Source organism: Peromyscus leucopus, chromosome 2 (genome assembly GCF_004664715.2).
Source record: "Peromyscus leucopus breed LL Stock chromosome 2, UCI_PerLeu_2.1, whole genome shotgun sequence".
Classification (NCBI taxonomy): domain Eukaryota; kingdom Metazoa; phylum Chordata; class Mammalia; order Rodentia; family Cricetidae; genus Peromyscus; species Peromyscus leucopus.
Genome location: NC_051064.1, coordinates 140,106,761 through 140,122,321, shown reverse-complemented (window position 1 = coordinate 140,122,321; position 15,561 = coordinate 140,106,761). Strand labels below are relative to the sequence as shown.

Below are 15,561 nucleotides of genomic sequence, written 5' to 3'. Positions count from 1 at the left end.
AGGAAAGGCGCAAAGCTACACAGAGAAACCCTGTCTCGGAAAAAACAACAAAAACCAAAAAAAAAGAAAGGGTTCAGGGGGTATGGGATGTGGGATGAGAGGGTGACGGGGATGGAAATGACCAAAATATATACAAATATGAAACTCAGGCGAGGAACGTCCTTCTGGACTCTAGATATTAATCAGGAAGCTGTCAGTCTTCGCCACCTTTCCGTGTATCTCCAAGGTCAGGGTCACCTCAGGCTTCCCGGCAACCTGTCACCTTGACGACAGAGCGTAGGAAACCGGAAGAGACGGAAGACACACGTGATCTCGCGAGATCTGGAGCGCCGGCTCCTGCCGGAAGCCTACGGCGGCGGCCGGCTCTCGCGAGAGTAGTGATCCGTCGGAGCGCGGGGGCCGGCCGTGAGGAGCCCTGGAGTTACCGGAGGGGAACATGTCGGAGTCCGACCTGGGCAGAAAGTGGGACCGGTGCATGGCCGACGCGGTGGTGAAGCTAGGTGAGCGCGTCTCTCTCTGGTAGGCCCTGCCCGGAGCCGAGCGGCCTGCGCGCGGACGGAAAGCCGCAGGGGTCAGGCCGCGGCCTGCGGCCGCCCCGCGGTGCGCTCTGAGCTGCGGGCCGCCGACAGGTGACTGTCAACCCCGGGCGGCGGGGCCGGCTGGCGGAAGGGCGCGGGCGAGCTCCGGGGTAGAAGGAAGTGCAGGCTCGGGGGCGAAGCGGCGCTCGGGGAGTGGGCAGGAGTGCGGGAGGCGCCGGGGAGCTCTGCCACTCCATGGCACACGTCCCCTGGCAGGGGCAGCCCACCCTGCTCCCCGGCGGGAGAAAGCTGCCTTCGGAAGAAGGTCATTGGGGCGTTCTATAGCCTCCGCGGGGCCGCGGTGGGAATTGCTGTCACGCGGGATCTCATTTATCTGAATCTGACTCTCTCGGGTCTGAAATCGGAGACAGTGGTGATGCTCCGGAAGAACTGCCCCAGACAGTAAGATCGTGGTCACTGCAGGCCTCCTTGTTACTCCAGGTTGTCTTTTCCACACGCGTTCTGTGACGAAACACTTTATGAGGTCATGGGGTTGGGGAAGGAACACCGAGGGAATCCCACTTAGCGTGCTACAGATGTTAGTCGTGCTGCTTAAAACTAGGCGTGAGTGTTTTCCCACGTTGTGACTCCAAGTGAAGCAGTTTGCCTGGAATCTCATTGCTAATATGTGGCATAAATTTAGATATTCCCCTAGGATTTCTGGCTCTGGGTCTCGGGATGGCTGCTGATCCTCCTCTGCATGTTTCTCATGTGTGTGCTTGTGTGCGCGCGTGCATGTCACCTGTGTCACATATGTAGGTCAGAGGTCGATGTGGGTGCCTTCCTCAGTAGCTCAGCTTTACCTTTATTTCTTTATTGAGACGGGATCTTAGTATGTAGCCCTGGCTGGCCTGGAAAGCTTTGTTGACCAGGTTAGCCTTAAACTCATGAGACCTCTGCTACTGCCTCGGGAGTGCTGGGATTAAAGGTGTGAACCTTCTGTTTTGAAAGGGGATCTCAGAAATTGGAACTTAACAATTTGCCAATTGAGCTTTTTTTATTGCCTGTCTCTCCCTCCCAGTAGGAGAATTTTTGCTTGGGTGCTGAGGATTCGAGCTCAAGTCCTCATGCTTTTAAGGGAAGGGCTTTACCTACTGAGCCATCTACCTCCCCAGTCCCCCAAGACTCTTTCTTCTATACTAACATTCATTGTTGCAAATTAAATTGTTTTTTCTTTGAGACAGGCTCTAGCTGGCCTCAGACTAACAGATCTGCCGGTTTCTGCCTCCTGAATGCTGGGAGTAAAGGTGTGTGTTGTCACACATAGGTTTATATTTTATACCTAGTGCATGGAAATCTATTTAAAAGAATTTAGGATTGTATCCTTAGATGAAGATATCAGGAAAGAATAAAATCTTAAGCTTAGTGAAGTTCTAAGCTTAAGAATTTCTGTTTTTCTCACCGTTGTTCCCTGAACCCCAGAAGAGTGTAGTGTAGAAATTATTCAGGATGAGCCTGGCAGCCGTCTGGCATGCCTTTAATCCCAGCACTTGGGAGGCAGAGCCAGGCAGATCTCTGTGAGTTCGAGATCATCCTGGTCTGCAAAGTGAGTGAAATCCAGGAAAGGCACCAAAACTACATGGAGAAACCCTGTCTCAAAAAATTATTCAGGATGAGTCAATACATGGAAGATTTTATCAGTTACTTTTTTACTCCCAGATTTAGCCCTAACCAGTTTCCCCACAAGGGGCAAGTTAGCTAATGACCCTACCCCTATTTCCTCATTTTAAATTGTCAGTAACCGTTACTATCTTAGAGGGCTTCGGAGGGCTAAATGGGCTGGGTTATTATTAGAAATGAGTTATTTTGGAAGTGGCCAAAAATGTTATACTTACTGTGCATGAGTGATTTGCCTGCGTGCATGTCTTGTGCATCATGTACATGTCTGCTACCGGAAGAGGTCAGAAGAGGGTGTGGATCTGCTAGAGCTGGAGTTACAGACAGTTGTGAGACTTGAGAATTGAACCTGGGTCTTCTGCAAGAGCAGCAAGTGCTGTGAACCACTTAGCCCTCTCTCTAGCCCAGAATATTATTTTTCCAGGACTATACAAAAGAAACCTGTCTCGAGGAAACAAACAAACAAACAAAAAACAAAAAGAAAATAAACAATTATTTTTAATGGTTTGTAATTTGAGAGAGGAGATTTATATACCAGCATAGTCCCTAAACAGTACGATAAGGAGTTTAGAATGCTCTTTGTCTGCAGAGACAAGGTTTAGTCACTCATTTTCTCCCTCATCCTCACTAATTTTTTTTTCCTTTGCTTTTGTTAAAATCTATTCCTCAACCCCGAATGTAGATCAACCTAAAAGGATGAGAAAACTTGGCTGCCCCCCTTTAGCCTCAGCACTCTGGAGACAGAGGCGGGCAGATGACAGTGAGTTCCAGGCCAGCCTGGGCTGTTAAACAGAGAAACTCTGTCTTGAAAAACAAACAAAACAAAACAAAACCAAGGGTAAAGAAACCTGGAGAAAGTGGGCATAATGGCACACACTTTTGGTCCCAGCACAAGAGGCAGAGGAAGATGGATTTTGTCCAGATTGATGTCAGCCTGGGCTGTATAGGTAGACCCGGTCCCAAAACCAAACACCCGCCTTCACAGAAACCTGCAGGAGAAAGCTGTAAATCCTTAGCACGGACTGCAGGTACCTAAGCAGGACATGGTGGTATGTGAGTGTTGATGCTGCAGGCTGTCTGAGGTGGTAGCAGCTGAGGTGAGTTTGGTGCTGCTGGAGGAGGGGGTGGACAGAAGCAGAATAGTGAAGTGAGGCTAGACAGTGTCGAGAGCAGATGAGAGTGGGCACCGAGAGTGACGTAGTTTCTGCTGGAGAGCCTCTAAATTGACTAGAGTGGCAGAGCCCTCCAGTGAGAGACCATTGCACAATGGCTTGCATTTGGGTAGTATTTTGTTTTTACTTTTAAGTTAAATACTTTTTTTGAGACTGTCCTCAAACTGGAAATGTAATGGAGCCTTGAATTACTGACCTTTCTGATTCTCCTTCTAATCCTGCCTCAGCTCCTCAGCACTACCAGGTCCTCTAGACCGCGACTACGTGAGTAGGGTTTTGTTGTTGGTTTTTCTATACAAGGTTTCTCTGTGTAACAGCTGTAGCTGTCCTGGAACTGGCTTTGTAGACAAGGCTGGCCGCCTGGCCTCCAAGTCACCTGCCTCTTCCACCCCCCCCCCAAAAAAAAAAAAACAACAACAACCGGGTTTACAGGTGTAAGCCACCACACCCGGCTATAAGTGGATATTTTAAGCATATGAAAACATTTCTTAAGCCAGTTGTAGAGTAGGAACTCGGTCAAGGTGATTGTCTCTCCTCTTTCTCATCTGATTAGCTTGTCTGCATTTCTTAGAAGGATAGCACCAAGACTGGAATTTTCCTTCATGGTAATTTTTTTTTTTAAATTTAAATTTTTATTTTGTGTGTGTTTGTTCCTGCCATGGTGTGCATGTGGAGGTCAGTGGGACAACTTGTAGGCTTCAGTTATGTCCTTCACAGTGTGGATCCTGGGGTTCTAACTCAGGTCACCAGGCTTGGCAGCGAGCATGTTTACCCACTGAGCCTTCTCCCTGGTCCACTGGTAAAGTGCTTGATCAGCATTTGGAAGTAAGCTGAAGGGGTGCAGATGAGCCTCATCACACTAAGTCACAAGACAGAACTGATTGTACATCCCAGTGCATACCAGACCACAGTGAGGACAGGCCATGGTTTCAGTCACTTCTAATGGTTGGGTTTGAGCATGATCCAGTAACACTTGAGAACAGGCTTTCAGGTTTGAGGGAGCACCAGAGTTGAGACTCTAGTGGGCTGACCCACTGACAAATGGGCTTAGAGAAAGAGCAGAAATGTAAGGGACAGGAGCCCGGGGTCCCCAGACTGAAGAACGGTGCTCTCCTGTAGCTCTCTTCTTCCAGTTCCTATAAGTTCCCAGAGGTGTTGGGCTCTCTCTGAGTCTCCTCACCAAGTGCTTTCCTAGCACTTGAGAAAGGAGATGGAGCCTCAGGGAGTGATAGTTTGCACTGAGATGTGGAGTAAGATGCAGGCTGGGAGAAACAGTCACTGCAGTTTTCAGTTAGGTCTGTTTGATGATTTTGCTCTGGCTCTGCAGACTGCAGAGAAGCCACCGTGATTGGATGGAAGCCATTGTGAGCCCCTCTCAGTGCTGGGGATGGAATCCAGGACCTTGCATTTTAACTCTGAGCTGTACCCCCAGCCACAAGAGGACTATTTTTTATTACAAGTGTTGTACAACTGGGCACTTTAAGAAGTGTTCTTAGCCAGACAATGGTGGCACACACCTTTAATCTCAGCACATGAAAGACAGAGGCAGGCAGATCTCTGTGAGTTGTGAAGCCAGTCTAGTCTACAGAGCGAGAGAAACCTTGTCTAGAAAAAAAGAAGCGTTCTTCAGGCTAGAGATGGGCTCAGCAGTCAAGAGCACTTACTGCTCTTTCAGAGGACCTGAGTTGGTTCCCAACACCTCCATCACAGCTCACAACCACCTCTAACTCCCGCTCTAAGGGATCTGATGCCCCCTTCTGACCACCTTGGGTACTGCACCTGGATGTACAGACTAATGCAGCACCAACTACAGCCCCACCACACTCCACCCCTTTTAAAAAAGATTTATTTTTTGTGTTTGTGTCTACCTTTATGGACTACTGAGTGTGGCTATCCACAGAGGACAGAAGACAGTGTTGGACCCACTAAGCTGGAGTTTGAAGCATTTGTGAGCCACCTACTTGGGTGCTGGGAACCAAATCCAGGTCCTCTGCAAGAACAGCAAGCATTCTTAACCACTGAGCTGTCTCTCTAGACCCCAAGAGAAACAGTTGTTTCCCCTGTTAATTCTGTTAATCTACCCTGTTAATCCCTGTTAAACTACCTATTTATCTTGTTTCAGTTAGTGTTGAAGAATAGGTAATTTATAGATTATCTGGCATGACTCCCTGACTTTGGACAGAAGGTACCAAGGGACAGACAGACAGCTCCTTGCTCATTACATCAATTTTGCACATTTCCTCAACAACCCGTATTCTTTTCCTTTTGTCTCCTGTACCCCTCACCCCCACACCATTTGTATTGCTGGGGATCAAACTCAGGCCCTAGAGCATGTTAAACATAGTCTCTGGCAGACTACACTCCCGCCTCACATTTTACCCTCCTCTTAGGTCGTGCTCACCCATAAATATGATGTTGTTTGTGCTGACAACCCTATTGGTACTTAGGAAGTTCTTCAGTGTCCTGTTTGCTGAGGTCAAAGTATTTTTCCCTAGGAGTGGGTATTGCCATATGAAGTTTGCAGTTTGTTTCTAAACTTGATTTTTGGTGAGCGACACAGTAGTTGTTAAGTGAATGGCATGTATTGCTGAGAATTTTGAAGCCCATGTTCTCTGCCCATATCTGAGATTCAGAGTATATTTATTAACTGAATCAATTAGCATTTAAATTAAAAAGTCAACTATTTTATGTGAATTTTTGCTAGTTCACATACTTGATCATGTGTCTTTAAACTCTTGGGGAGTTTTGTTTTGTTTTGTTCTGTTTGTTTTTCTGTTTGTTTTTTGAGACAAGGTTTCTCTGGGTGCAGGTTGGCCTGGGACTCAGAGATCTGCCTGCCTCTGCCTCAAGAGTGCTGGGATTAAAAGCATGAGCCACCAATTTCCATGGGGAGGGGGACAGCTTTTTTTTTTTTTTTAAACCAACTTTTATTTCCTTGTGGAGCATAAGTTATAGTCAAGAGATCTTAGCATTAAAGTAGTGTTAAAGCCTGAGAGGCAAAGGCAGGAGGATTCCTGCAAGTTCAAGTCCAGGCTGGTCTGCATAGTGATTTCCAAGCTAGCCAAGGCCAAATTCAAGACCTTATTTCAAACAAAGAAAATAAAAAGTGGTGTAAGAACTATTTGGGAGAGGCCGAGTGAGAGCGTAGAGCAGAGAGCACTTGGTATTTAAACAAGTGATATTGCTTTAAGAGAAGTGCCAGAGCTTTATTGCAGGAAATTAAAAAGGAGTGAAGAATATTACATTTTATGAATGGCATGTTCCATTAGTTATATGTGAATACGTCATTAATGGTTTTGCTAATTTTATGCATTGATTTTTAAGTTTTATCAGATTTCTGGGATGCTCTGGTTCTCCTTGTCCTCTCAGTCGAAGGGCTGTGCTGCTGCTTTTCCTTCATGTCCGAGTGGTTCAGCCTGTGCACACCCCAGTGTGACAGCAGGAAAGGGCACACACTTGTTTCCTTTTTTTTTTTTTTTGAGACTGGGTTTCTCTGTGTAGCCCAGGCTGTCCTGGAACTCACTGTGTAGACCAGGCTAGCCTCATCACATAGATCGGCCTGCTCTGCCTCCTCAGTGCTGGGATTAGAGGGTGTACCACCACTCAGCTAAGGCACACAGTCTTTGTTAGTGGGCATGGAAGGCAGAGTACCCCAATTGGAGGAGGCCTGATTGTTCTGGTCTCTGCAGAGCTGGTGCCCTCAGTTTCTATTTACTACTCTGGGCTGCATAGGGATTGTTCGCTTTCTTTGTGTGCATGTGTGTTGGTGCATGTCCATGTGTATATGGACCTTCAAGGCCAGCCTAGTAGGCTACAGAATGAGATTCTGTCACTAGAATAAAATAGAGAATACTTCCTCGGATAGTTTAACACTAGTTACTGTGATAAGCTCTGGGAGTGGAGTGTGGTGCACACATATTCAGGTTCTGGGAAAGAAGAGAGTGACCTTTTCTATCTTGAGAATATGTAGACTCAGAGGGTAGAAGGAGGGTTCCAGGTCTTAGAAGCTGTCCTCTGCCATAGAGGGGAGAAACTCTGAGCCGAGCAGTGGTGGCACACGCCTTTAATCCCAGCACTCGGGAGGCAGGGGCAGGCAGATCTCTAAATTTGAAGCCAGCCTGGTCTACAGAGTGAGTTCCAGGGCAGACAGAGAAGCCTTGTCTCCGGGGGAAAAAACGAGGGAAAAGAAAAAGAAAGAAAGAAAGTCAGTCAGTCTGGGTCACTCCAGGATGATGGGGTGGCAGCAGTGACAGCTCTTAACTGCACTCAGCATGCTGTCTTCCTCAGCTCCTGCTCTCTGGAAGGGAGGGCATTCTTCACATTTCCCCCATGAGGACATGGGGGCCCAAAGGGGCTGAGAGCTCTGGCTGCATAGTGTGTTCAACCCCTTTTGTCTGCTTCCCTAAGCCCGTACTTGGGGCTACTGTTTATTAATGGCAGAGGCATGGGAAGTGTGTTAAAGAGCTCATGTGGGGGGAGGGATCAGAATTGAGACAAGAAAGGTAGAAGGGAGGAGGTAGTTGAGGGGAGTCTCTACACATATTAAAAAGTTTGGATTTCCAGTGCTTGGGCAGCAGAGGCAGCCTGGTTTACAAAGTGAGTTTCAGGACAGTGAGGGCTGTTACACAGGGAAACCCTGTCTCTAAAAACAAAACACCCCAAACCAAAAACCCAAACCTGCTTTGTTGCGGTGTATTTCGGGCACTGTTAATTCCGTTTGAAGTATTTATTCACAGACTTGTGCGACCATTCTCGGTCTCACTTCAGAGTATTTGTTCCTGCCACAGAAACCCCGACACGGTTGCTCCCAGTCGGAGCCCCTAGCCCTGCAGCTGTTCCAGACATTGTGCAAAGTGAAAATATACACATGTGGCAGAGGGTGTGGGGGCTCATGCCGGTACTCAATACTCACGTGGCAGAGTCTGGAAGGTTGGTTGGGGTTCAAGGCCAGCCTAAGCTACAGTGTAAGACTCTTGTCTTTAAACAGAAACATAACACAACATGTGGTCTTTGGTGTCTGTGGTATTTCACTTAATTTAATTTTTAAGTGTATGTGTTTATGTGAGGGGGGGGAGGGCCTGGGGTTACAGGTGACAGAGCAGCCTGATGCGGTGCTGGGAACTTGGGTCCTGTATGAGAGCAGCACACACTCTTAACCACTGAGCCATGTTTCCAGCCTAGCTTAATGTTGTCACAGTACATCCATGTTGTATGTGCCAATATTTCATTTTTTTTTCTTTTGTTTTTTTCGAAACAGGGTTTCTCTGTGTAGCTTTGGAGCCTGTCCTGGAACTCACAAGAGATCCACCTGCCTCTGCCTCCAGAGTGCTGGGATTAAAGGCGTGTGCCATACCGGCCCGGCATCATTATTTTTTGTTACAAATGATATGTAGTAGTGAGGCAGATCATCTGTTGTTTATTCACTAAAGTTGTTCGTACTGTGTGTGAGAATGTGGGCAACACTGAGTGCATATAGAAATCAGAGGACAACTTTCAGGAGGTGGTTCTCCTTCATCTTGATTTGAAGCAGAATCTCTCTTACTTCTGCCACCTCACTGGAAGCCAGACTTGCTGGCCTGCTGGCTTTTGGGCCATTCTCCCGCCTCTGTATCCTATCTTGCCAAAGGAATGCCAGCCATGTCCAGCTTTTTACCTGGGTGTCAGCCACCAGAATTTGGGTCACCAGATTTGAGTGAGCAGCAAGTGCTTTCACACACAGAGCTGTCCCCCACAATCCTGTAAATACTTTTGGCTGTTCTGAATAATGTTGCTATGATTAAGTGACAAGGTTTATGTGGACAAAGGTTTCCCTTTCTCTTGGGTGTGTACCTAGGAGTGGAATCGCCAGATTGTGTGGCAGCTCAGCTTAATTAACACTGAGGAAATTCATTGACTGTTGAGCCTTAAGAGGGACATAGTAGAATTTCAGATTTCAGAGAAATCACTCTCAAGCACACAAGAACAAATTGGCAGGGGGTTGGGGTGGGGGCAAAAGGAAAATGAGGATATGGGTTAGTGTGTTAAGGTAAAATCCGGCTGAGAGGATGAGGTGAACAGCAGAACTCAGGGGCAGGAGTCCACGGATGGCAGGTTGACCTAAGACAGTGCACTAAACCTGTATGTGGCTGTTGGTGGCATGTGGCATGGCTGGAGTGGGTCATCTGCAGCTCAGTCAGAGGTGGAAGTTGCCCTTGTTTTGTTCGTGAAAACAGAGGGTTTGGCCTTGTCTTTCCCTTGCTAGGAAAGCAGGACACTACGGATTCAGCCTGACCTGCTTCTCATTTAGCCGGCAGAGCCAGTAATCAAGTCTACTTAGATTGATTGTTTAAAGCTGTTTACTAAACATTTTACTGAAGGAGGTCGTTGAATGAAGTCATGGAAAAAGAAAGAAAGCAGATTCATGTTTTTCTTAAAGTACCAGTTCATCTGATGAGTTTGGGTTACCATAGCATTGGTGGCTCACCAGGGAGTGCCTTTATGTACCCCAAGTTTGTAAGCTGATGCCATGGAGTAGTATCAGTCAGGCTAAACTAAATACTTGAAAGGCTCTTGGTTCTGTCGAGTTCAGGTTTCGAATTAGTCCATGTTAATTGTTGAATAGTCATGCTTTGTTTGCTGCGTGGTTTTCAGAGCAGTGTGAACAGACTTTTCTGTTTGCAGCAGCAGTACAACTCATGGACATTGTGATCCTCTTGGAGAATTGCCTGCGGGCATTACAGAATAATGTAATTAGGCGCTATATGGGACTTGAAAACATTTAAATTGTGTTCTGCTGTGGTTTTATGCTTTCCTGAAATGTGGCCTGAAACAGTTTATTAGTAAATATGCTGAATTGCTTTCTTTGGCAAGTGTATTTCAGGATTGAGTCCAAGTAAAAATTTAAATATTTACTTATAGAAGTTGTTTGGTGTGGTAATATTTTTACCGTGGCTGTTGACCCCCTGGTACAGTTAGGGCATTGCTCCACTGGAGCTCATCTGAGACCAAGAGAGGGAGAAGCCGCTGACAGTACAGGACGCTTGCTGGCTGCTGCCATGTCTGCTACACCGACACGTTACCTGGTTGCTGCTGCTGCTGCTGCTCCTCCTCTTCCTCTTCCTCCTCCTCCTTTTTACTAGAAACAGGGAGGTTAATAATATCTTCTCCTTTGAGAAAGGGTCTTACTCTAGCTGTGGCTCACCTGTGAGAGAGTCTATGTTGACCTCTAACTCACTTTTCCCTGTTTCAGTCTCCCCAAGTGCTGGGGTCACTGGCATGCACCACCACACCCTGCTAGGATTGGTTTTGGTTTTTGTTTTTCTAGTGAGAGAACTAAGGTTTAAGGCTTGTATGGGGATTCAGAGGCTGACTTGTTGGTTGGGTTTTGGTGCTGTGAGCAAATCCTAGGCCATGCATGGTGCATGCTTGCTGCATCTGTGTTATATCATTAAGCTGCACTTCCTGACTTTAAAATATGTATGAGGAACTAGAGAGACGTGGTTAAGGGCAGCTGGCTACTCCTACAGAAGACTTGGGTTTCATTCCCAGCACCCACATGGTGGCTCAAAACCATCCATAACTTTAGTTACAGGGGACCCAACCCCTTCTTCTAACCTCTCTGGGCACTAGGCATGCATGTGGTACTCATACTTGCATGCAGGCAAAACTTTATACACATAAAATAAATCCAAAATTAAAATAAGAAAATAATCTATGCAAAATTATAAACAGTTAAGATTCACAAAGGGGTTTTTGTTGTTGTTTTGTTTGTTTTTAGACAGTCTCGTTGTAGTCCATGCTGGCCTTGAACTTGGAGTGATCTTCTCAGCCCTTGACCCCAGGTACTGGGATTATAGGTGTTAGCAGAGTAATTTTTAACAAGAACAGAGCTGAGGACTTAATTACTCTGCTTAAGTACAAAGCAGGGTGGTATTGGAGGAAGGATATACACAGAGTAGTACAGAGTCTAAAATAGGCCAAGAATGTGTGTGTGGCCAGTTCATTTTTAACACACACAGTTTAATGGGGAGAGGAAAATCTTTTCAACAAACTGCAGGAACAGCTGTGTCCACACAGAGACAGAATGGACCTGGTTTGATTGTAAAAGCTGAAGCTGCAAAACCTTGAGAAGGAAAAGTAGAGAGGAGTCCTGTGAGCTGAGGGCGGAGGAGGGCTCTTAGGACACAGAGAGCAGCACTCACAAAGAAAAGCTACAGGACTTGTTCACATTCTAAACTGAGTTCTGAAAGACACCTGGAGATTTTAGAAGCCTTAGAATGGGAGAGGATCTTAGCAGTGCACACAGCCGACAGAGAGGACTTGTTTCAGCACCTGGGGAATGCTGATCACAAGAAAAACTATGTAGGATGCTTGAAAAGAAGTTTTACTCTCAGTAACTAAGCCCAGGAAAGGACAGCTCCATCTGCAGTCACGGGAAAGATGTGGTAAGACTGAGCTATGCCATTAAGCATTAAAATCCCAAGCTCTACAAGTGGTACAGTAGTATCGCTGAGGTAAGGAAGGGGCAGGCTCCGACCTGTGCAGCACTGGGGGAAGCAGGCTGGTAGGGCTGTCTTGGCCCAGTGTCAGCCCTGTCTTAGGACAAGTCCACACGGACACTCGGAGTGTCCGTCCCTAAGAGCCCCCAACTGGAGACGGCTGAGATGTCTCTCTGTTGAGGGGTAGATAACCAACAGTTGTGGACTAGCTTACACTGAGAAACTCAGTCATAAAAGGAACTCACTGTGCTATCTCTGACTTACAATTCCAGTTATATATAAAATTCTAGAAAATACACTCCACATTATAATGAAAGAAAGTAGGTAAATGATTTCAGGAGACTATGGGGAGAAGGAGGAACGGGCCATAGAGGGTACCAGTGGTGGTAGTGTTTGTGGGTTTCAGTTCTGGCTGAACAGGCATGTACTTATTTTAAATTTTTTACATTATTGTGGTGTGTGTGTGCATGCTTGCACATGTGGAGGACAACTTGTGGGAATGAGTTCTCTCTACCACGTGTGTTCTGGTATATCAAACTCAGGTTCTGGGGGTTGGCAACAATTGCCTTTACCTTGCTGGCCCCAAATGTGTCCGGGGAGGGGGCTGCTGGGGTTGGGTGGGGATGGACTCTCAGACATGCTGGGCCAGCGTTCTACCATTAAGCAACTGTGTTCCCAGATCATGCCTGGGTAAGAAAGTAATTGAACCCAGTGGGTCACACCCAGGGGGACTTCCTGGGGGAGGAGGGTTGCAGCAGGAGAGGGCAAAGGGGTAAAAATGGCAAACCGTGGAAATTCAGACTACAAAAGAAAACACGGAAATGAGAATAGTGCTTTCAGTCTGTGTCTCATTGTATGTGTGCGTTCATGTGCTTGAATGTAGCATCCGTGTGTCACATGATATGTGTCTAGAGGAAAACCTGCGTTGGTCCTTACCTTCCCCAGGGTCTCTTGTTCCCTGTATGCAGAGCAGGCTAGCTGGCCCAGAGGCTGGAGAGTATGCTCCTTCCTTCCACCTTTCTTCCCGCTACAGCACAGCAGTCACAGACAGGTACTGCTACCACATCCCTTCCGCTGGTGCCGGGACCTGAACTTGGGTCTTTGTGCCTACTCGGCAAGTGCTTTGCCCTACCCATAGATAATCGTTTTTTAAAAAGAAAAAAATGAATCAGTGTCTCTGGTAGTTTGAATGTAATTGGCCCCCATAAGCTCATAGGGAGTGGCACTATTAGGAGGTATGGTCTTGTTGGAGGAAGCATGTCACTTTGGGTTTGAGGTTTCCTATGCTTAAAATACCTTCCAGTGTCATAGTCCACTTCTGTTGCCTTCTGATCAAGATGTAGCCAGCACCCTGTCGGTCTGCACACCGCAGTGCTCACCCATGATGATAATAGACTCTGAAACTGTAAGCAAGCCAATTAAGTATTTTCCTAATAAGAGTTGCTTTGGTCATGGTCTCTCTCTCTCTCTCTCTCTCTCTCTCTCTCTCTCTCTCTCTCTCTCTCTCTTTAAAATATTTATTATGTATACAGCATTCTATCTGCATGCATGCCTACAGGCCAGAAGAAGGCATAAAATCTCATTACAGATGGTTGTGAGCCACCATGTGGTTGCTGGGAATTGAACTCAGGCCCTCTGGAAGAACAGGCAGTGCTCTTAACCTCTAAGCCATCTCTTCAGCTCCTCATGGTGTCTGTTTACAGCAGTAGAAACCCTAACTAAGACAGTGAGTGTCTCACTATGTAACTCTGGCTGCCCTGGTATTTGCTGTATAGACCAGGCTGGCCTCCAACTCAGAGATCTACCTGCCTTTTGGTAGTTACTTTTTAGCTTGTCGTTTTTAAAAGTGCAGAAAGCTAATTGGAAATATTGGGGCAGGCAGCACAGAGAGAACAAGAGCTCAGGGTAGACTTGGGCACAGAGTGGTGGGTGCTGGTGGCTAAAGGAGCCTCCTCCTGGTGAGGGGCTGTCTTAGAAGCTTGTGGGCCACTGCTGATGCATGAGGGAGACTGTAGAACAGGGAGATTTGTTCAGCTTTCCAAGTCCCTTCCTTACGGTAGAGTAGAAAAACCGGGTCAGAGTTGACAGTCTGGGAGAAGCTGAACCCAGTGCCTGCTTTAGTGTTTGCTGTCTAACCAAGTCAGAGTGCCTAGACTCATCTTTCTGTTGCTGGTTTCTGAGACAGGGTTTCTCTGTGTAGCTTTGCGCCTTTTCCTGGAACTCACTTGGTAGTTCAGGCTGGCCTCGAACTCACAGAGATCCGCCTGGCTCTGCCTCCCGAGTGCTGGGATTAAAGGCATGCGCCACCGCTGCCCGGCCCTGTTGCTGTTTTCTGAGACAGGGTTTCTCTGTGTAGCCCTGTCTGTCCTGCAACTTGCTCTGTAGATCAGGCTGGCCTCAAACTTAAAGATGCACCTGCCTCTGCCTCCCAAGTGCTGGGGACAAAAAGCGTGTGCCACCGCCCAGCTCATCTATTGTTTTTGCAGTGTGCTGATATGATGGTGGACAGATTTCTTCTCCAAGTACTGGCAAAAAAAAATACTACTCCAAGTATTGACAAAGTGTTTTTGAGTTCAAACAAATGCTACTGCTTCTCCTCCTTTTCTTGTCTGAACTTGTACAAATTAGACCACTCAAACTTCTTCCTTCATAGATCTGAAACGGAAGCACATGACTGAGCTCCATCCTTCACTCAATAGGAAGGTTTGTTCTAGGAGATGCCAGGTTCTTGTCATCATTCAGATGATGATGTTGAAATCTGGTACTTGCAGACTTGTGGTCTTCGCATCAGAATACAAGACACTCATCTTAGCTTTTCACAGAGGTTGTACTCTGTGAATGACTGGGACTTTATATCTGCTTCTAACTGCTACTTTAGAGCATTTCTCCCTTCACTTAGTTCATGAGAACTGTGTTCTTGGGCTCTTTCTTGGAGAGCTTAGTCCAAGCTTGGAGCTTGTAGAGCTGTGCAGTTAAGGGCAGCAGAGATCTCTGTGGTGTCATTTCCTCACTGTACCCTGTCTGTGGCAGTTGAAGCATCAAGAAAATGTTGCCATTGACAGAAGTCCTGAAAGTGAGGCAGGTCCATCCAGCACCTTTGCAAACACCTGTGTGAGTATTAAGTTAAAAAACATTTGTCCTGGGGCTGGAGGGATGGCTCAGTGTTTAAAAGCATGTACTGCTCTTAAAGAGGACCCAAGTTCAGCTGGGTGTGGTGTGCATGCACAGTACTTGAGAGGCAGAGGCAGGTGGATCTTTGTTGTTGTTTTTGAGACAGGGTTTTTCTCTGTAACTCTGGCTGTCTTAGAACTCACTTTGTAGACCAGGCTGGCCTTGAATTTACAGAGATCTGCCCACCTCTGCCTCCTGAGTGCTGGGATCAAAGGCGTGCACCACCACTGCCCTGCTGCAGGTGAATCTCTGAGTTTAAGGCCAGTCTGGTCTACAGAATGAATTATAGGACAGCTGGGGCTACACAGAGAAACCATGTCTGGAAAAACAAAAACAAAAACAAACAAAAAAATCAAAACAAAAAACTCAAACCAAAACAACAAAAACCAGAGGACCCGAGTTCACTTCCTAGAGCCCAGGTCAGAACGCTTGTAACTATAGCTCCAGGGGATCTGTTGCCCTCTTCTGGCTTGGCAGGCACATCACCCATACATGTGAATGTACATACACACAATTAAAAAAAAAATGTATTTTAAGAAAATGTTT

The 15,561-nt window shown here is 46.7% G+C and overlaps 1 protein-coding gene across 1 annotated transcript in view; it reads left to right on the top strand.

Annotated features, from left to right (window-relative positions):
* The first annotated feature begins 340 nt into the window (after positions 1-340).
* Positions 341-15,561, top strand: part of Micos10 (mitochondrial contact site and cristae organizing system subunit 10) — a 30,400-nt gene continuing 15,179 nt past the window's right edge. Inside the window, exon 1 of the mRNA XM_028875283.2 lies at positions 341-500. Coding sequence (XP_028731116.1) covers positions 437-500 — 64 coding nt within the window. The 5' untranslated portion in view covers positions 341-436. The remainder of the gene's footprint in view (positions 501-15,561) is intronic.